General features: G+C 51.1%; 11 protein-coding genes across 11 annotated transcripts; 8 read left to right on the top strand and 3 right to left on the bottom strand.

Moving 5' to 3' along the window:
* Positions 1–264: 264 nt before the first annotated feature.
* An09g01130 (uncharacterized protein) lies at positions 265–1,254 on the top strand (the record flags this gene model as incomplete). The annotated part of the gene is made up of 1 exon (XM_001393394.3): positions 265–1,254. One exon carries the CDS (start codon positions 265–267, stop codon positions 1,252–1,254), a length of 990 nt encoding a protein of 329 aa, XP_001393431.1.
* Positions 1,255–1,662: 408 nt separating this feature from the next.
* An09g01125 (hypothetical protein) lies at positions 1,663–2,127 on the top strand (the record flags this gene model as incomplete). Its single annotated transcript, XM_001393393.1, has 1 exon — positions 1,663–2,127. One exon carries the CDS (start codon positions 1,663–1,665, stop codon positions 2,125–2,127), a length of 465 nt encoding a protein of 154 aa, XP_001393430.1.
* Positions 2,128–3,255: 1,128 nt separating this feature from the next.
* An09g01120 (uncharacterized protein) lies at positions 3,256–5,248 on the top strand (the record flags this gene model as incomplete). The annotated part of the gene is given in 1 exon segment (XM_059749578.1): positions 3,256–5,248. A coding segment is annotated over 1 exon segment (1,993 nt), but the record flags the coding sequence as incomplete, so codon positions are not given.
* Positions 5,249–5,332: 84 nt separating this feature from the next.
* Positions 5,333–6,865, bottom strand: An09g01110 (uncharacterized protein; the record flags this gene model as incomplete). Its single annotated transcript, XM_059749577.1, has 5 exons — positions 5,333–5,491; positions 5,540–5,636; positions 5,718–5,842; positions 5,919–6,057; positions 6,114–6,865. The coding sequence occupies 5 exons, from the start codon at positions 6,863–6,865 to the stop codon at positions 5,333–5,335; spliced, it is 1,272 nt and encodes a 423-aa protein (XP_059605805.1).
* Positions 6,866–7,375: 510 nt separating this feature from the next.
* On the bottom strand, positions 7,376–8,410 carry An09g01100 (uncharacterized protein; the record flags this gene model as incomplete). Its single annotated transcript, XM_001393390.3, has 3 exons — positions 7,376–7,446; positions 7,555–7,997; positions 8,055–8,410. The coding sequence occupies 3 exons, from the start codon at positions 8,408–8,410 to the stop codon at positions 7,376–7,378; spliced, it is 870 nt and encodes a 289-aa protein (XP_001393427.3).
* Positions 8,411–8,693: 283 nt separating this feature from the next.
* On the bottom strand, positions 8,694–10,413 carry An09g01090 (uncharacterized protein; the record flags this gene model as incomplete). Its single annotated transcript, XM_059749576.1, has 3 exons — positions 8,694–9,296; positions 9,341–10,063; positions 10,108–10,413. The coding sequence occupies 3 exons, from the start codon at positions 10,411–10,413 to the stop codon at positions 8,694–8,696; spliced, it is 1,632 nt and encodes a 543-aa protein (XP_059605804.1).
* A 965-nt stretch (positions 10,414–11,378) lies between these two features.
* On the top strand, positions 11,379–12,803 carry An09g01080 (uncharacterized protein; the record flags this gene model as incomplete). Its single annotated transcript, XM_059749575.1, has 3 exons — positions 11,379–11,633; positions 11,755–12,220; positions 12,268–12,803. The coding sequence occupies 3 exons, from the start codon at positions 11,379–11,381 to the stop codon at positions 12,801–12,803; spliced, it is 1,257 nt and encodes a 418-aa protein (XP_059605803.1).
* Positions 12,804–13,465: 662 nt separating this feature from the next.
* On the top strand, positions 13,466–14,914 carry An09g01070 (uncharacterized protein; the record flags this gene model as incomplete). Its single annotated transcript, XM_001393387.1, has 1 exon — positions 13,466–14,914. One exon carries the CDS (start codon positions 13,466–13,468, stop codon positions 14,912–14,914), a length of 1,449 nt encoding a protein of 482 aa, XP_001393424.1.
* A 428-nt stretch (positions 14,915–15,342) lies between these two features.
* An09g01060 (hypothetical protein) lies at positions 15,343–15,854 on the top strand (the record flags this gene model as incomplete). The annotated part of the gene is made up of 3 exons (XM_059749574.1): positions 15,343–15,425; positions 15,603–15,710; positions 15,776–15,854. The coding sequence occupies 3 exons, from the start codon at positions 15,343–15,345 to the stop codon at positions 15,852–15,854; spliced, it is 270 nt and encodes an 89-aa protein (XP_059605802.1).
* A 498-nt stretch (positions 15,855–16,352) lies between these two features.
* An09g01050 (uncharacterized protein) lies at positions 16,353–17,549 on the top strand (the record flags this gene model as incomplete). The annotated part of the gene is made up of 1 exon (XM_001393385.3): positions 16,353–17,549. The coding sequence occupies one exon, from the start codon at positions 16,353–16,355 to the stop codon at positions 17,547–17,549; it is 1,197 nt and encodes a 398-aa protein (XP_001393422.3).
* Positions 17,550–18,219: 670 nt separating this feature from the next.
* Positions 18,220–20,101, top strand: An09g01040 (uncharacterized protein; the record flags this gene model as incomplete). The annotated part of the gene is made up of 8 exons (XM_059749573.1): positions 18,220–18,346; positions 18,443–18,621; positions 18,691–19,013; positions 19,155–19,251; positions 19,302–19,518; positions 19,583–19,753; positions 19,831–19,948; positions 20,062–20,101. The coding sequence occupies 8 exons, from the start codon at positions 18,220–18,222 to the stop codon at positions 20,099–20,101; spliced, it is 1,272 nt and encodes a 423-aa protein (XP_059605801.1).
* Between the last annotated feature and the right edge of the window lie 89 nt (positions 20,102–20,190).

The raw sequence follows: 20,190 nt of genomic DNA, 5'->3' as shown, positions 1-20,190 counted from the left end.
GACCATGTGCACCACCCGAACTCGGTGTTGGTAGGATATAATGCTAGTAGAGACCATACTGAAAGACAGCAACAAAGGTAAAAGAAATAAAGAAATAAGGAACTAAAGAAAACCATATAACCATCTCAAGACATGGTAGATGTTGCTGCAAAATAACCGGTAAAAGACTCCTGCTGCGATGCCGACCGACCCACGTGGTCGGGCGAAGCCGCCAGCCACCTCCGACTCCCAACGTTTATCCCAGAAGCAACCCATTATATGATCATGACGTCCTCCCCCTCCGTCCTCGTCTTCGGCGTTGGCAGCGTCGGGGCCATCTACCTCCACCAACTGCAACAAGCTGGCTGCAACGTCACCGCCGTCTGTCGCTCCAACTACGATGTTGTCGCCCACCACGGCTTCACCCTGCGCAGTCCCCGCTTCGGCACCGTCACGTATCGCCCCGACCACACTGTTCGCTCCGTGCACGACTGTCCCCGCGACAACGGATACGACTATGTCCTTGTCACGACCAAGGCTTTCCCCGGTCGGACGCCCTCCCTAGCGGACCAGCTTCGACCGGTCCTTGAAAACCGTCCAAACACAGCCATTGTCCTGGCGCAGAATGGCATCGACATCGAGAAAGATATCGCAGAGGCGTTTCCCTCCAATCCAGTCATCAGCGGGGTGGTATACCTCCCTACCGTTCAGACAGAAGCTGGTGTGATTGATCATGCGGAGCCCCTGGACCTCTTGGAACTAGGAACGTATCCGGCGCGCGCGCCGGAAGGACATAGACGGGCGGCGGAGAGATTCGTCGAGTTAATGATAAAAGGAGGCGGGGATGCGGTGCTGTTTGAGGATATACAAGAGGCGCGATGGGCGAAATTGTTGCTCAATGCAGCATGGAATCCAATCTGTGCGTTGTCATTGTGCACGGATGGCGGGTTCCTGTTGACCTCGGAGCCGTTTGCGCGTGATTTGGCCTGGGGGATTATGATGGAGATTGTGGCATTGGCGAGGGCGGTAGGGATTGCGGGCGTGGATGAGGAGGCGGCGAAGAAGAGATTCGCATTGGCGGAGAGAAGGGCTAAAGAGGGGACAGGAAGAGAAATGAGTATGCTGCAGGATGTGAAGATGGGGAGGCCATTTGAGGTCGAAGCGATCGTGGGGAATGCAGTCAGACTGGGGAGGACATGCGGGGTGTCAATGCCCCGGTTGGAGACGGTGTATGCATTGGCCAAGGGGAGGCTAGATGTGTTAATGGGTGTGTAGTCATACTTGAGAGGCGATCAGTGATCTACTCTCCCTTAGACAGTAGACGTAGTTCAACTGATGGCGTGGTCCAGGCTCGCACGACAGATATCTGAGGCAGCAGTGACAGCGTGAAAGCGCCTGCCGCTTTGTGAATGATGGCCTTTCATCTGCATTCCAGACGCAAGGGGCGTCTGTTACTTTGCGATCCCAGTGACAGCAGGCAACCACCAGGCTGGACAGTGAATGCACTGCTGCCTCATCTCAAATCATCCTGTCAAAGAACACCCGGCCAGCGAGAGAAACTCTCCCTCACTCTGCAGCCATTCAAACTTCCTCTCACTACTACCAAACCGCTTACTACCATAAACTTCCTCTCGCTACCGTCAAACTTCCTTTTACTACCACTCAAATTGCAGTGACTTCAAAATGGACACGGACGGATCACCCCCCGAGTTCTACGACGTCTACCTCACCGAACAGCACGGCGTGCGCAATCATCTTGCCATCTTCATCGAAACCGACCCCGACGCGGAACCCTTCTGCAACAGCGGACGGCTCTACCATGTGGTGGGCACCATTCTGCGCGGCATGGACTACGGCCATCGCAATACTCCCGATCCCGAACTGCTGCCCGGATACATGATGGACTCGAAGCGAAAGATTGCCGTTATCGCCAAGGACGACCTTATCCGATTCGAGCGGGAGTGTGCCGAGGAAATCCCACCTCCCCCAGCTCAATTGACCCTCAGCGGGAAGCCTTTGAACCTGGCCGTGCCTTTGTACCGCTGCACCGACTGGGTGGAAGATGTGGTCAAATTGGCCTTGGAGCTGGGCATCTTCAAGAGAGAAGGGACGGAGGGCAAGTTATACTTCGGATCGGACGAAGATTGACGAAAGGAGACTAGGAGGGATTATCGAATTGTGCTGGATGGAATGCAATGCAATACCATTGGGGGTCGGGGTCCGGAGTGTGTCAAATAAATGGAAAGCAAGAATGAGTCTCCACATGGACTGAAATGACAGTCGCGGAAGCGAGGATGGCCAGAACCGTGGCTCGGCATGTTCTGGAACGGGGGAGGTTGCAAACCAGCCAAACAGCATGACATGAACCGCCAACCACGGATGACTGGACGGATGCAAGTGCCGATTGGGGGTGGATATTCGTTAACTGGTGCCGTTATTCCCGAAAATGAAGCTAGTCGAACAGTAGTCCGTCAAATGGCAAGTTTATTCAGGTTAACCCCTCGGTTGGGTCTCCATTCCACTGTCCCATCTACTCTGGCTATACTTAGTATCTTCTGTAATCTGGCTATAATTATCACCCATTATAGTGCGATCGGATCACACATCTGGGGATAATGGCCCAACTCAATCTCTCTCGCGGTCCCCCCCCAGCTTAGGAACAGGGACTCCAACGGCCAGTGCCAAGGGGCGAAGCTTTGCGGTGGGGGCTGATCCGCCGTTGTTTCAGAAGCTCCTTTCCTTCAGGGGAGGTCTGGCCCGAGGAATTTCTGCTGCATATTTCATAAGAAGTTATTTCCCCGTGGAGACGTGTTCCCTCAGTTTTTCGTCCTGGATGTTCGTGGCCTCTTAGTCTAGACTATTCTAGCACTTGAACGTGTTCGTGGCCGTCTACGTAGCGACTAGAGAGTTGAACCCCTCCCGATACGTAGAGGGATCAGCATCTGGCCGGGGATAACATCATTTGCTCGGCGCTTCTCCTCTTTTCTGGTGGGTCAACGCCCCCTTTAGTCGGAAATCTTTCTTCTTCTTGCTCTTCCCGCCAAATTCTTTAGTTCTTTTTCCCCGGCCAAAGTCGTGCCAACGTCTTGTCTGGCATTTTCCAGGCCCCGTCAGTTGTCATTCGGCCGCTTCCTTTTCCCTTGCCACAGCATGTAAGTGCCGTTCCGTGGTACGCTTTCCGAGAGTTCAGGCACAGCCAGGAACAATTCAGAAAACTGAGACAAACCTTCAAGGATCCTCTCGTGATTATTGTCATTAGTATGCCTACGGCTCAGCATGTCCAGCCCCGTTGACGATTCCAATACCCATCTGGGTCCTCCTCGACGCGACACCGACCCCTCCAGTGATGACGACCGTCTGGGTAACCGATCGACCAACAATGACGAACGACCGTTGACCCGCGAAAACCCTCCTCCGCCCTCCGGGGGTAACCAGTGGGGCGTGCTCTTCAAAGCCATCCGCGATGGCACTTCACAACTCGCGGAAAAACTTGGTCGTGATCCTGACGGCGGTGATGGACTGGATTCGGCCTGGCACCCAGAAGACTACGGATTCCAAGAGGACATTGAGATGAGAGAGATGCTCGCACAGGAGGAACTCGAGGAGCATGCCTACGCTTCCAAGCTGCAGTCCGTGCTGGGTTCCGATGCCAACAATCTTGTGAAGAACCTGGGCTTGGGTGAAACTCCGTCGCGGACCAACAGTAATGATGAGAACCTCGTCGGAGGTGTGCTCTGGCATTTACTCAGTCATCAGATGGGCCATAACCCGGAGGAAATCCATGACGATGGTGCGGTGCCCACATCTACAGAAGACGGACTGGCGCCGTTACCCACTGACCTGCGGAAGCGTCGCAAGAAGAAGTGGTACGACGAGGATCCAACGAATGACAAAGAAGGTCGGAAGAAAATGAAGGAAGAGCTGTTGACACAGAAGATTGGTTCGCTTCTCACCCGCCAGCGCTATATGATCCAGCTGTGTCGGGCATTGATGAAATTCGGCGCTCCGACGCATCGTCTCGAAGAATACATGCAGATGACGGCTTACCGACTGCGGGTACAGGGCCAATTCATGTACATTCCCGGCTGCATGATTATTTCGTTTGACGATCCCCTTACCCGCACTGCGGAGGTCAAGCTGGTCCGCACAACCCACGGATTGGACCTTGGTCGACTCGGGGATATTCACAATTGCTATAAGAATGTGCTTCATGGCAGACTGTCGCCGGATGAGGCTCTTCCAGTCATGGACGATCTTCTTACCCGAAAGAGTCGCATTCATCAGGCCTGGTTGTTGGTTTTGCTGTCCGGCCTGGCGAGTGTGGCGGTGGGTCCGTGGGCGTTCAGCGCGCGCCCGGTCGACATGCCCATTATCTTCGTCCTGGGCTGTCTCCTCGGAACATTACAGTATGTGTTGGCACCACGATCGGCGCTGTACTCCAATGTGTTCGAAGTCACCGTGGCCATGCTCACGTCCTTACTTGGCTCGTGCATTTGGAAGCATTTACTACTCGAGCGGCGAGCCTGTTTTCTGTTTCTCCGCCCTGGCAGAATCATCCATCGCGCTCATCCTACCGGGATACTCTGTGCTGTGTAGCAGTCTGGAATTGCAATCGCATCAGATCGTGGCAGGATCCATCCGATTGGTCTATACTATCATTTACTCGCTTTTCCTGGGCTACGGCGTGACAGTGGGTCTCACGATCTACGGACTGATGGACGATAATGCCACCAAAGCCACATCCTGCCCTTCACGAGATACCAACATCTATGGCAGTGTGTACGTGCAGGAATTCGTGTTCGTGGCGGTGTACTGCGCCTTTGCCGCCATCCTCAACCAGGCCAAATGGAAGCAGCTGCCGATCATGTCCTTCATGGGCGTCGCAGGCTACACGACCTACTACTTCACAGCCAATCACTTGGACAGTCGGTTCGGCAGTACCATTGGAGCTTTCACGATCGGATTGTGTGCCAACTTGTACAGTCGAGTCTGGCATGGACACGCTGCTGCGGCCATCGTGCCGGGCATGTGGACGCTGGTGTCGTCTGGTCTGGCTAGTAGTGGATCCATCATCTCCGGATTGGCGTACGCAGAAGCAGTGAAAAATAATACCGTTTCAGATTCGACAATGACCCAGACGCAGGAGTCATTGGGAGGGTTGGCTTTGAGTATGGTGCAGACGGCGTTGGGAATCACGGTAGGACTCTTTCTTTCCGCGATGGTGGTCTATCCTGGTGGAAAACGCAAGGGTGGACTGTTCAATCTGTGAATACGTTGCATCTATGTAGATAGCCTTTAACTGAACATCCCAGTCTATGATCTATGATCTGTGATCCATCTATATCTATCCAATCTAATCACGTCCGTAATCTCTCACCAACTTGCGATCCTCCAAGCTTACGCCAAACTGGCGAATCACAAGCCACGCCGGCAGCAGCGAGATGCCCCAAAGGCCAAAATTGAGATAGGTGCCTCCCACAGAAGCCATGATACCAACACTGCTCAAACCATACTACACTCATCAGCACCCACCATCAACACAACAGATCGAGAAACTTACCGAAACAGCCTGCACAGCCGACTCCATCCCCCGCAACAACCCACTAATCCGCACGACCTCTTCCTCATCAGCCGCCAAATTGCCAACCACAAAGTACCTATAACCCCAGTTAGCACACCCATCCCACCCACCCCCAGTCAGCAGGAGCACTCACAGGAACATATAATTCAACTGAAACCCAGCAACCCACATCAAATAGAGCACAAAGCCCTTCGCAAACCCCTCATCCACCCAGTCAATCCCGCTCCTCCCCTCATTCGTATACTGCGTCGTCACAACCGTCGCCCAAATCCACCACCCTCCCTGCAACCCCAACACCACAAAAAACGCCCCCCGACTCCTCGTCTTCAACCCAAACCGCTTCGTACTATCCAAAAACGCCCCCAACAGATTGCCAGACACCAGCGCCAACACACCCGAGAAGAAACTGCCCAGCGCCCGCACCCGCACACTGAACCACAGATCCAAGTACGTGAACATCACCGCCTCCGTGTACGTCGCCTGCGCGATCAGCGGCACTATACACAGAAACTCCTTCCGGAAGAACAACCGCGTCATGGCCTTTATTTCGTACCATGCGCTATGCGCAATCCGTAACTTCACCTTCATCCCATCCCGTCTCATCACCTTCCCCGGCTCAGTGAGCAACAAGCCCGCCGCAGGCCCGAGTGCCTGCAAGGCAATAAACACCCCGAAGACAGCATAACTCACACTCCCCGCTGTATTCCGATGGACATTCAAACCCAGGTTAATCGCCCCGCCGAGGATCTGCCCTCCGACACGAAAACTCAACCACAGACCCAGGAACCGTCCCTGATTCTCCGGCTCAGGGTACGATAAGGCAATGGCACTCTCCGCCATCCAGAATATCCCCGCTGAGAGACCGCACAGCGCTGCGCCGAAGAGAACCAGCCAGTCCGTCCCGAATCGGTTATGGGTGTATAGTCCTGCGGCGTATGGCGCGTATCCGACTGTCCCCAGGATGAGTGTCCATTTTATTCCGACGATGCGCACGACAACGCTTCCGAAGAAACAGGAGAATACCATCAGGCCGAAGGTGAGTGCGTTAGCCGCGTCGACGAGGTAGGGACTTTCGGACCCCCCGCCGCCGAGACTGTTCATTGCGGTCCAGATTCCTGGGGCCAGGAAGTTGCAGAGCCCGAGGACGAGGGCGTTGTAGGTTGTTGACCGGTACCATTTTACTGTTTTACCATGGTGAGTGGTCAGGATTGGGGTAGTACCAGGGAAATAGGGAGGAGGGGGTACCTTTGTGATCCCGAATGGGCTCGAATGGAATAGAGGAGGGTGTATCTTGTACCTCTTCATCTGTTGATGAGGGTTGTTTTTCGAGAGACATTTTGCCTCAATATCTTGTCGATGCTATATAATCTAGTAGGAAAGTGACATCGAGCAAAGTTGGTGTGGACGCAAGGGTAGCTACTAGCTACTTATACACTCGGCCGCGATAGCATCATATTCTCGCCGATCTCGGTAAGTTTTTTTATCATGCAGCCTGTCATGCAAGGATGACAGCAAGGAAGCCAATCTGGCCATTGACATTGGCTGTTGTGGTATCGGTCGAGACTGTGGATGTTGCGGTTTGAGGGGGTAATTACGTGCTCGCACGGCATTTTAGTGCGCGCGTGGGGGATGACATGGGATTGGGGATTGATTAGATAGATATTTTTTCCAGGATCTATAGTATGTTAGTTGATCGCGCAATAAATGCCACGGCTTGCATATATTACTTGACTGCACTAGTACTTTAGTGTGCTAGATTGATGCTTGGTAGTAAGTAGTGTGTGTCCTGCCATTCTCCCGTTCTTCATCCATCATCTAATCCTTATCGATAACAACATCAACAGCAGCCCTAAATATACTATCCCAACATGACATCCCACCGCTGTCTATATAGTCATGGTATCACTCCAGATCATCCTCATGAAACACCAACGCCCTGACCTCAATACTCTCCCTCCCCTCCTCATTCTCTGCCCCCGGAAGCTCGAACGCACTGTGCGGCACGCGTCTCGCCCGTCCATCCGTCTTCGAATCAAAACACTTGATCAGCGTAACCAGCTCCGGACCCTGTCTATACCGATAATACCACTTGAACTCCGGGTTGGGCTTCACGGCACATGTCTCGCCCTCGCGGTTGGGGTAGATTAACTTCGTCGGCACGAGATCGCTATCCGGGACGGAGTGCGCATCCGCTACAGCCAGGGGGTCGCGCTTGACGGTCTTGATAGGCCGCCACACATTAATAATCTGGTACCGGCCGCGAAGGAGCCGGGGAGCGTCCTCAGGCAGGTGCCATTCCACGCGGGCTTTGGAAGCAGGGTAGGATTGGTCGATGTGGACGCGGTTAACAGGGCCGCGGAGCTGGGAGGCGGGAGTACCCTCTGGTTGGGGTCGGCGGATAGTGTGGTCGAAGATGAAGACACGGGAGCAGTTTGTCCTACTGAAAGTTAGGAGGTGTTGTTTGGGAGGAGGAGAGGAGGGGAAGGGAACGTACGCGTCTTTTAGGAGTTGCTCCGTCTCAGGGTAGTATTCTCGCTTGATCTTCTCGTCGTCGAGAAAGTCCTTCTCGGCGCTGGTGTGGTAGTAGAACTGGAAGCCGTTGCCGTCCAGCGTGTAGTCGAGCTCGTGGCCGCTCACGTCGTGGATCGTCACTGGGATGGATGTGGTGGGTCGCTCGTAGCTGCTTGGAACGCCTACGTAGGTTGGGGCGAGGTGGGAGCCGTCGGGGAGCTCTTTGAGGAAGTTGAGGGTGGTGTGGGCGTGGTGAGGGCCAGAGGAGGGGGTTGAAGTGGGTTTGGAAGGGACGGTGGAGGGATCTCCGGTGGGGACTTGGACTGCTGCAGAGGCCATTGTAAGGCTTCTTTTGATGTGATTGAGTACTAAATTCAAGCTTCAAGTTGATGGATGGTTAGGTTTATCGTTGATGGGTGTGGTGCCGATCCGGGGTCAGACCGTTTTATATAATGATCTTACCTCTATGGCATTTGTCAGAAGCACGCCATCCGACCAGGATGCTGCGTCTCGCGCTGATAAATCCAATCATCAATTCATGTACTTCTGGCATGACACGCAGGGCTGCATGTGATGATACCAAATTATTAATATGATGGAAACTGTGGTTGTGGCTTGATTTCTAATCATGATCTACGATCCGATCAAATATACGAACGCGCAAGCTTGGTAATCTTCGTCCCGTCATCCAACACCTCATCTTCCTCCTCCAGCTTATATCCTCCCCAACGTGGTAGTAGCACTGTCCATATATACCAGTAGAGTATTCCAAAGATAATCCTACTTTAGTTAGCCATGCCCATCGATGGTAGGGATATACGTACACTCCCATTCCCACGATCGCATATGTCGCGTAGAAGAAGTTTACATCGCTTTTGCCATCTGCTGGAGGGAAAAATGGTGCAGAGAGTAAAGCGACACAAACTACGACTCGCAGCCATACTGCAGGTAGCCATGCCTTAAAGGGCCGTGGGAGAGACGGTTCGCGGTATCGCAGCAGCAGAAGACCCACTGTAACTGCAAGACTGAATACCTGTCCTGGGTAGCCCTCAACGTCGAGAATAAAATTATACACGTCACCTTGAGGTGGAAGGGCAATAACCAGCAAAGAGGGTATAAAGTGCACGATCAGCCCCCCAAGGGGAGCACCAAATGGCTTGGAGGACGACAGAACGCGGGACCAGGGAAGGAACCCCTGCCGAGCGATCTCTTGGTTTACGCGGGCCTATTCAATTAGACATAATTCACTGAAAAGTCAGAGTAACGTACCAGGGCGTAAGTCACCACCATAACATTGCCAGCAGCGGAGATGGCGATGGCCAGCGGAAACAGCGTGCGTCCAATGTGGCTGCCAAACAGCCGCTCGAAGAGCAGACCAGCAACTAGTTCTCCGCTGTTCTTGATATCCTCCAGCGGAACCACGAGGAAATACGAAATATTGGCCAGAAAATACAGAGCACCAGCTGTGAGGAGCGCTGCCGGGCATACCGTTTTGATCGTCCGAATCGGATTGTTTACCTCTCCCAGGACATTGTTCACGTTGTTCAATCCCGCGTACGAGTAGAACACCTTGAATAAGGACGTCGACAACAGGTTCCAGCTCCAGTTAGAATCCTCCCACAATGTATCCCACGAGAAAACGCTGGTTGGTTCAGGGGCAAGAGCGTCGGTGCCACCCTGTGGGCGAAGCAAAATGACCCAGATCCCCGTCAGGGAAATGGCACCGATGAGGAATATTTTTACCCAGCCGAATGCGTTCTGAATCCAGATGCCAGTTCGAAGGAAGCAACCGTGAATGATTGTTACCGCCGTCATCAATCCCACTGCCAGTGCTTTGTGTTGGAGCTCGGTGGGCACCACATTGAAAGCGAAGAATGTATACTTGGAGAAGACGATGCAGTTGCTGGCCGTGAAACCCAGAACAACTGCTTGCACTGCGATCAGGGTCGACGCAAGGAACCGAGGACGCGGATAGGTATACTCCAGGTATACCTAGATAGACTTAGTTTGGCCTATGTCTGGGGCAGTGGAACTACCTTCTCTCCACCTGATCGTGGCAGCATACAACCATATTCCATCGACACGGCCAGCGCGCAGGCTGCCAGGACGGTGCCAACAGCCCATATCAACAGCGATAAGCCGACACTGCCGGCAGATTTGACGATGGTTCCGGGTGTCGCGAAGATGCCGCTCCCAATGACTCGCGAGACTACCAGGATATATGCGCTTATCCAGGTAAGGTGTTTTCGCTGTCCCGTGGTTGGCAGGGTATCCCTAGGCACGTCATCCGAAGAGGAGTCCCCGGGTGCGCTCAATAGAGGTTGTCGTTCACTGTACGCCATCGTGGAAATTGCGCAGTATGAGAGTAAATTTGACCAGCTAATAGTCAAGCGACTTTGCCCTCATAAAGGCAATCCGTCGCCGAGAGGAGACGCTGACATTGCTTGGAAATCATGACCGATTTACTGGCAGGCACGTCATTCCGACCGCAGCTTGTGTGTTGATAAAGGTGCCTGCTGATAGCCAGCAAGGGTGACATGGCGTGTAGCGTCTCACAGGATCAATCAGATGCTGGATATGTCAATGGCTCTTTGATTACTACCCTGTGCATATACAGGTGATTAGGATGCAATTTATGAACAGTCACAAGGAACTTGGAGCTATCAAATATTCTCGTCCTGACCTCCACTTCGACCTTGTCTACTGTATACGACCCAGCGACCGATTGTTTCGCTCCAAAATTGTCGCGGTCGCTGTTCCTTGTCTCCTGTATCACATCATTTCTGATAAAGCTGATGCCAGCGCAGGCTGTGATTCGCCGATCTTCAGTCAGGGGCATGTACGCTGAGGCAGGCAGTACTTCCGCGATCCCCTGTGCAAGCCCCGTACACTTACCACGACACAAATCCCAAAGACCCACGGACCAGGTCTCATTTTTTGGCATCAGTGTGTTGTTCTTAAACTTGCATGTTCTTTGCCATAAGTTTTGGTCCTTCGAGCAGTCCTGCGATGATGCCATCCGGTACATAACTTTATCACGCCATCCCGACCCCGCCCTTCGCAATGCCGCAAACTGCCCTGAACCGCCAAGTGATCGCGAATCCAGCCGGCATATGGCGCGCAATGCACGATTGCCACGGCTCTTATCTTGATCAAGGATCTGCTGGCCCGTGTCCGAGAGACCCCTCTTACTGGGTGGTTATTTCTCGGCCGGGTAGGTATGCATATCTATAACTGCCCAAAAGTGACCCTTTCACATTCAGTCGTCTTTGAAAGGAACCTGAAGAGTATCAACTGAAAAGCCATAATGACGACGATATCAACTTATACCCTGCCGGCACCTGTCGAGGAAAAGTACACCGCGGTCTACCACCGGGAGTTTGTACTTGAGCAGCGAACAGACCCTACTTATACCTCTACCCCATCGGCACCCACTGATTCGATCATACCACCGAAGACGACTCAGCGTGCACTGCTTCTCCATGCTGCGGGTGAACAATATACCCTGGTAACTGATCATGCCATCCCGGAGATCACCCACAAGGATGAGATCTTAGTTAAGGTACTGGTCTATCTTATCGTGGCTTACTCTCGTAGCTAACTTCTACCCTCTACAGATCCAAGCAGTCGGGTTAAACCCTGTCGACTGGAAGGGCCCGTAAGTGTTCCGTCGAGACAGCCAGATCCCAGCTAACACCACCAGAGCCTTCAACTTCGGCCTTCCGAGTCTACCATGGATCAACGGTCGTGATCTCGCAGGAGAAGTTGTTCGGGTCAATAATGAGAACAGTCGGGTTCGTGTCGGCGATAAGGTGCTGGTTCCATCAACAGATTATCGTGATATTAGGAAAGCAGCCTTTCAAGAATACGCCGTCGCCACCCACTTCAACGCCGCACGTATACCATCTAACTCCTGTGTCCATGCCTCTGCATCGCTCGGAGTCGCCTTTGTTGCCTCAGTTCTAGCACTTGGTGTATCACTCGGCCTTGATTTCAGACAGTGTCTACAATGCCCGGGGCCCAACCTGCAGGATACGGTCACTCAGCTTGATATCAATAACATACCGGCGGATATTCGTGGGGAGTGCTTTTCGTCCAGTGCAGTACAAGAGCGCCTCAATAAGGGTGAATGGATTGCTATTTGGGGTGGTGGGTTGCACTGCATTTAACATATCGATTGTAGCTGACTGTCATAGCCTCCACCACAACCGGATATATCACGCTCCAACTCGCCAAGCTTGCAGGCCTCCGCGTCATCTGTGTAGCAGACATCGCCCGTCACGGCTCACGACTTCATCAACTCGGTGCAGATGTTCTTGTTGATCGACAAGATACGGAACGGGCTGTAGATATCATACGCGGAGTCACCGGGGGTAAACTCCGATATGCTGTTGACATTGTCGGGGCGGAGACGGCCACTCTACTACAGCGCACACTCGACGATACTATCCGCGAGGATGGATCCCATTCCCATTTGCTTGGGTTGACAGGCCTACCGAAGGAAAGAAATGAGGCCTTGGTATATCACACTGTTCCGATCAAGCTGTTTCATACGTCGCCGACCGTGGGAGAGCAGATGGTCTCTTGGTTGGAAGCGTTGCTCGAGACGGAAGCGCTGCAACTGCCGGAGGTTGTTCGACATGAGGGCGGGTTAGGGAGTATCAATGAGTCGTTGGAGGTGTTGCGCAAGGGAAGTGTGTCGGGGAAGAGGATTGTTGTTGATATGGAGTAGATGGGTTGTTGCTTCTAGACATTTTTCTTTTAATTGTACATAAAATGGAGATGATGATGCTACATATTCAATAAAACGCCTTGGACAGGAAGAAATACCTGGACTATCTCCTATGCGGACTTGAAGCGGCCTCTTCCCTGCTACAAACGATTCTACTTTCCCGAACCATTATACACCCGCATAATGGACTCTAAAACCAACACCAAAACCGACAACATCATCGAAACCTCAGTAAGCGAGATTATCCTACAAAATCCTCTTATCTAGGATTAACAGCGTGAACAGGAGTTACACGAGGTCCCTCTACCCCTCCTTCCCCTCACTTCCGAAATTATTGTTGGCACCATCACCACCGCATCTGGCGCAATCACGCGGCAATCGCACGTCTTCCACCAGGCCTTGCATACAACCCGCAAATCACAGTCACCGTCAGAGCTTCTCGTCCGAGTACTAATGAGGGGCATTCTTATCACAGGCTATACTTGCACAGGGGAAATTAGTGCATGTTGCACAATGAGAATACCAGATACCCACTGTGTGACATTTAAAAAATCAACGCCCCGGCATTTCTAACATTGAGATAAATACCATATTCCTCGAGTCCCTCACCATCCCCTCACTCAAAATACATTGTCACTTTCAATTCATTAACGATCGCAACCATGGGCTCCGCCGAGAAAAAACAACTCATCCTCAATGCCTTCGCAATGCAATCCCCCTCCCACCTGAACCCAGGTCTGTATCGCTACCCCAAAGACCAAGGTCACAACTACACCTCCCTCCAAAATTGGATCCGCGTCGCACAGAAGCTCGAGGCGGCCAAATTCCATGCCATATTTTTCGCCGACGTCCTCGGCGGCTATGATGTCTACAAGGGCCCCGCGAACCTCGACCCGACTATCCCCGCTGGCGCGCAATTCCCTATCAATGATCCCCTGTACAGTATTCCCGCTATGGCTGCAGCCACCGAAACAATCGCTTTTGGAGTGACCGCATCGACGACATACGACGCGCCGTACGCAATGGCGAGACGCTTCTCCACTGTCGACCACTTATCCAATGGTCGGGTGGGATGGAACATCGTCACGTCGTACTTGGAGTCCGCTGCGAGGAACTTCGGATTGAATACTCAGATTGAGCATGATGAGCGCTATCGCATTGCAGATGAGTATCTCGATGTCACATATAAGTTATGGGAAGGGTCGTGGCGCGACGGAGCCGTGTATAAAGGCGCCGATCGCGATGGAGTGAAAGGGTACGCGGATCCCAAGGCTGTGAGGCAGATCCATCACAAGGGGAAGTATTTCAATGTCCCCGGGCCGCATCTGTGTGAGCCGAGCCCGCAGAGGACTCCGTTTCTGTTGCAGGCTGGTACGTCGTCGGCGGGTAAGGCGTTCGCGGCGAAACATGCCGAGGCGATCTTTCTGAATGGGCAGACGCCAGAGTTGGTCAGGCCTAGTGTCGATAGTGTGAGGGAGCAGGCGAAAGCATTGGGACGGGATCCTGCTGGGATTAAGATTGTCGCAGGTGTACTGGTTATCGTCGCGGAGACGGATGAGGCTGCGCATGCCAAGTTCGAGGAGTATGCTAAGTATGGAGATCGCGAGGGCGCGTTGGCGCTGTTTGGAGGCTGGTCTGGGTATGATCTGTCAACGTACAGCGATGATCAGGACTTCCGTTTCGTGGAGCAGCCGGCTGTGCGGAGCATGGTCAATCACTGGGCCAGTACAGTGCCGGGGATGGAGGGAAAGAAGTGGAATAAGAAGACCATTGCGGATTTTTTGATTATGGGCGGCAATGGATGCAAGATCATCGGCGGGCCCAAGACAGTCGCGGACGAGTTGGAGAGGTGGGTGGAAGTTGCTGATGTCGATGGATTCAATCTCAGCTATGCAAGCATTCCAGAGACCTTCGATGATATTATCCAGTATCTCGTGCCGGAGCTGCAGGCACGCGGCATCTTCCACAAAGAGTATGCTGTGAAGGGCGGGACGATGCGCGAGAATATGACGGAGCAGAAGGGACAGACAAGACTGCCGGAATCGCATCCGGGCGCAAAGTATTTCTGGCGTGAAGGAGAGGAGGTGCCCAAGTATGCAGAAGGTCAGTAAGACTGAGTTTACAAAAATGTAACGATAAAGCAGCGGATGAGATGAAGCTATAGTGATAAGCCGAAATATTACAATTCCTGTTGCCGTCAAATCACAGCCATATGACTCCTCACTTGATGGCTGACATTCATCAATATTGACTTAAGGTTACATTAAAATTCTTTAAGATAAAGGGACGATTCTGAAGAAGGCACTCCTGCCCAGCAGCAGGAAGAATTCAATAGCTTGGCCTACAGTCTGCTTCGCTGTGTCTTGTATGATAGACTCAGGTTGCCCGAAGGTTCTAGTAAAATAATGTTTCCCCAATCGACCTCGGGATTGACTGACGAACAAATCTCCTGAAGAATAGAGGCTCCCTAATACGTCACGCGTGGACGTAAATCACTCAAAGATGAATTAACTTCGATGTTATAGACGCGATATCGCCCATGCCAAAGCACGATTGGTGCTTTTTGTGGGGTGTCATAGCAGTGAAATTCAATGGCCACTACAAAGCTAGTACAATCTTGGGGTAGCGCTCGGATAAATCGGGTCAGCTTGGCTCGGGCCTTCCACCGATCTCATTCCAGAACAAAAATTCGCGCATACATCTCATGTACGGAGCTATGCAAGATTAGAGTCACGATATAGTTGGGGAATGACAGGGAACAGGGGATTTCAGACACATGTATTAGGTTCTCGTTGAGAGCTTCAAGCACATCATGTATAAAATGCACACTAATATTCCGTATAGACATGGTCATCGGAGCCCTAGGAAGCTGCCTGTTTGGGGGGTCTTGGATCGACAGGGGATAAGGTATACCAAACTTTATTCAGCTCTTCTGTTCACTTTTGACAATCAAGATATCTTTCGTCAATGAGGGATATATTTCCTACTACTGTGCCAATCATAATGCACACTGGAGGTAATGGTCGTGGCCATCCTTTAGGCGACCCGTAATGAATCATGAAAATGCCTCATATGCCATCCGGCTTCCACTGGGAATTTGAAACAGAGATGCTTACTATTACCACACCCCTTCGGTTACTTACCGAGCGATAACTAGCTGGTATTTGATAGTACTTCAGCCTTGAAGATTTTGCTTTTGCCATAGTGCTCAAAATATATATTCCTATAGTACCATGCGGCTTCCCAGTACATGATCGATGGCTTATGTTACAATACGTTACAGAAGAACAATGTTTTGATGAGATATATTAACGCTATCGTCTATAGTAGATTTCTCGTCGCCGTTGGTGACGGTCAAGGAGCCTCTCATCGGGCAACATGGACATCACACGCCCAATCATCCACCATGGGACTCCTCGAGCTCCACAACGGGGCAAACCAAGCACTCGATATTGAAGGTGAAGTTATTCGATCGTCAGCAGGTGTCTACGACAGGACAACTATAAATACAGCCTGTTTGGCCTCTGATCATCTTGATAAAGAAACTTCATGCTTATGCAGTCTTTATCTACCTTGATCATCAACACTGCTAAAATGATTCGGCTTTTGCTACACACCGTTATTTTCCTATTTGTCGGCCTCAGTCGAGCAGCCATCGTCCCCCTTCCTCCAGGCACCGGACCATGCGACGTCACGCTCCAGGCGAGTGAACTGGTCGATCAAGCTCGTACCAATCCATTCGATTTAAAAGGGGGTAAACGCGCTCTAATGGTCACGACCTTTACACCCGTCAATTGCGGAAGTGTGCTCTCTGAATCTTACATACCGAATGCAACAGCAGCATACGAGGATGAAAGTTTCCAGTCTCTTGGACTAGCCGCAGGGACTTTCGAATCCTTTCGTATTCAGACACAGCAGCAGCCATCACCTTCAAGTATTAACGGAAGCTATCCAATTGTGCTATTCTCACCAGCACTGGGAACATCAAGATTGGTGTACACCTCGCTGCTTCAAGACATTGCCAGTTACGGATTTGCTGTCATTTCCGTCGATCATCCATATGATGCCAACATTGTGGAATTTCCCGACGGCCGTACGGTTATCGGCGTTCTCGAAAACACCACCACAGATGCGCAGTTCACTTGGGCTATGAACGTTCGCGTCCAAGACATGATATTTGTTTACAATCAGACTCGCAATGAGACAGCAGTCGGAGACATATTCCCCTTGTCACTGGAAAATCCACATCTACTATCTCTCGACCGAGTCGCAATTACTGGCCATTCCCTTGGCGGAGCAACAGCAGCGCAGACAATGTTGGTTGACAACCGATTTGTCGGCGGTATCAATTTAGATGGTACATTCTGGGGATCTGTCCTCACTAAAGGACTGTCCAGCCCTTTTCTGCTTTTCAGTAATGCCAACCACACAGCGGCAACAGATCCTAGTTGGGGAACATTCTGGTCGAATTTACGAGGATGGAGATTGGAGCTACGACTCGCACAGTCTAAGCACTATACCTTTTCCGACTTTCCGGTGCTTCTCGACTCCCTGAGTATCTCTGACGAACTGAAAGAAATTGTCCAGGCCAGTTATATTGGGACGATTGGTGCTTTGCGCGCTAAGAACGTGATTGTCTCGTACATCGTTGCTGCGTTGCAGTACTTTGCTTATGGGCGCACGTCAGATCTACTGAGTGGCCCTTCGGCAGCATATCCTGATGTTACTTTTGTACATTCTGCCTAGGTTCTTGGATATACTGATACACTTTCGTCCCCGAGCTTGTTGCATGTGCAGTAGCACTGCGTGAGAGGTTCGCAATATATGTAAATGCCCATCAAGGTTGAAGCATATCATGGCTCATAGTAGGTAGTTGTCGAGATAGATAGAATTGCGAAGTGCAACAAACACTGCTTTTATGAATTTCTTCGTGAATGTTTTAGAGGATCTATTTACCTACGTCAGCCCCCTCAATTCACCAGCGCATGTACTACTAGTCACGTTCAATACTTTACATATTCAGTCTTAAGGCGTCGAATCTGTGAGTGCAAGACATGGTCTAACCTTATCCAAGATATCACAATATCAGTAGATGGGTTAGCCACCCTTATACTTCTCAAAGGCAGTCACTCCAACAGCTATGAGCTAGCCACTGCAAATGTCTCCACAGAGAATGTGTTTAAGCGCCGGCTGAGATAGAAGGATCCAAAATTAACTTGAAAGGATGAATCGTCGGCGGATCCCGGCGGCTCGAAGGTTTCTCGAGTTCACAGGTCTGGAATTAACCGCCCGTGAATGCACCGACCTTTAAACCTCTCCCTTCTTGATTCAGCCGTCTGTCATATCTCTACGGGCTACTCACTATCGTTTTTTGCAGACTTACACTTCACACACGCACAATCACACATTAACAAATATGGGTGACTTGGGTCCATATCTCGAATACGATGGTAAGGACTACATATGTTCTATATGCGACAGGTATTTCAGGACTGATGGTGCACTTTTCGTCCACTGCAGAGCGACTACACGACATGAATGGTGTGAGAGATGTCGTCGGGTATTTATATCAGAGGCCTCGAAAAATGCACATATTCAAGCATCCAACAAACATCATATTTGTCGTTCCTGTCGTGAAGCAACAGACTTTGAATCCAATCAAGATCTTCGAGACCATCTAGTGGGTTATCATCATGCTTGTCTCGAATGCAATATTTTCCTCGAGTCTGCTGAAGGTCTCCGAAGTCATGATATCTCTGACCACTGTCTTTGCGATGTGTGCGACAAGTATTTCAGCAATGAAAACAATCTGAGAATGGTAAGCTGACTAACATGAGGGTTGTTGTTTGAAGGTTTCTCATACTTTTCTTCTTTCTAGCATCGGCAGAAGCACCAAGCCAAGACGTTGGAATGTTATGGCTGCTATCACAACTTCAAGTCATTTTCCGGGATGTTGATTCATCTGGAATCCGGGGCGTGTCAATCGGGGGTTACTGAAGACACGATTGATGATTTAGCAAAAGAGTGCTATCAGAGCAGGAGATATACTGTTGAGACAGATGGAGGTTGGCGATATGAGTGTCCAGAATGTGAGAAGGAATTCACGAAGCTATCTGCGCTGTACCAGCATGTTGAGGATGTCCCTGCCTGCTCCCATCTTGCGAATGGAAATGGTTGTCTGGCTAAGCTCGAACGTTTCATGGCTTCCAGGTTATGATAGCTGACATGCAAACTTTCTGGTATGCGGAGATTCACTTTTTATTTCGGCTGGAGACAAATTATGCTCATTTGCGTGATTTGATCCTTCAGGTGAACACGGTACCATATCATCGGTTAATTTCAGGTGCATAGAAGTCACAAGGGCCCCGTGTTAACGACTGTTCCTCCTGGTGCACGTATAACTGGAGTGAATAACCAAGGTATCCCTAAGAACTATAAAATGCACCGTGTGAAGTCCATTATTCGAAACTTCCTTCAGTATTGACTCCTTGTATACAGAATTTGGGGAGCAAGAGTAAACCGACAATGATTCGGGCTTACAAGCTTCACTTCGCTGTCGTGGCCATCCTCCTAGCCCAATACATGGCTGACACAATCAGCGACTCTTCCGGGATCTCTTCACCCACTGGCTCAACCATACCCCCGAGAAGGCGTCTACCACGTCCCCCAGATTCACCAAAAGGGCCCTCCCACAGAAAACACACCGAGGACAGTGGTTAGGCCTTTTAAAATGTTGTCAACGATCTCAACATCATCGTCGTCATCATCATCACCAACAGCAACAACAACCTACTTCATCATCCTCCGTCCCAGGAACACCACCCCCGACGACCCTCTCTTCAACAACCAGGCGCAAGCATCCTCAACGTCAACGCCACAACTAACCAAACTACCGCCATCTTCAACTGCCAAAGCAGCAAATTCGGCAACTGTCTCATCTCAGTCCCAATGTCCGCAAAATACTGCCTCGCGTGTTTTTGAAAAGACTGAGCTACCGGCTGCGATCACGGCATTGTGGAGGCTCCAGGGCGTGAGGAGGAGTGGATCGAGTTGTTAACGTTTGGTGATAATGAGATATCGGAGCTGCCTTCGTCTTGGAATGTGTCTGAGTTGCCTTCTACTAGGGATGTAGCTGAGTTGTCTGGGTAGGGCTGGTGTTGTGCAGTACTGTGGTGGGTGAGGTTATGATATATCAAGGGTCTATTTGGAATTTTGGGAACCAAAGGGTATCTAATAAAATGGCGTGTGGATTTTGCAGTCATGAGATGTGCGGGCATGATGGGCAAGTTTATGTGTAGCGAACAAGAAGGGGTTTAGATACTGTCCTCTTCGATAATACCACTGCCAAAATAACTTGGACATTTGTGCATGTATTGATCTTCATGTA

The sequence above is a fragment of the Aspergillus niger genome (assembly GCF_000002855.4).
Source record: "Aspergillus niger supercontig An09".
NCBI lineage: Eukaryota > Fungi > Ascomycota > Eurotiomycetes > Eurotiales > Aspergillaceae > Aspergillus > Aspergillus niger.
This window is presented reverse-complemented; position numbering and strand designations above follow the sequence as displayed.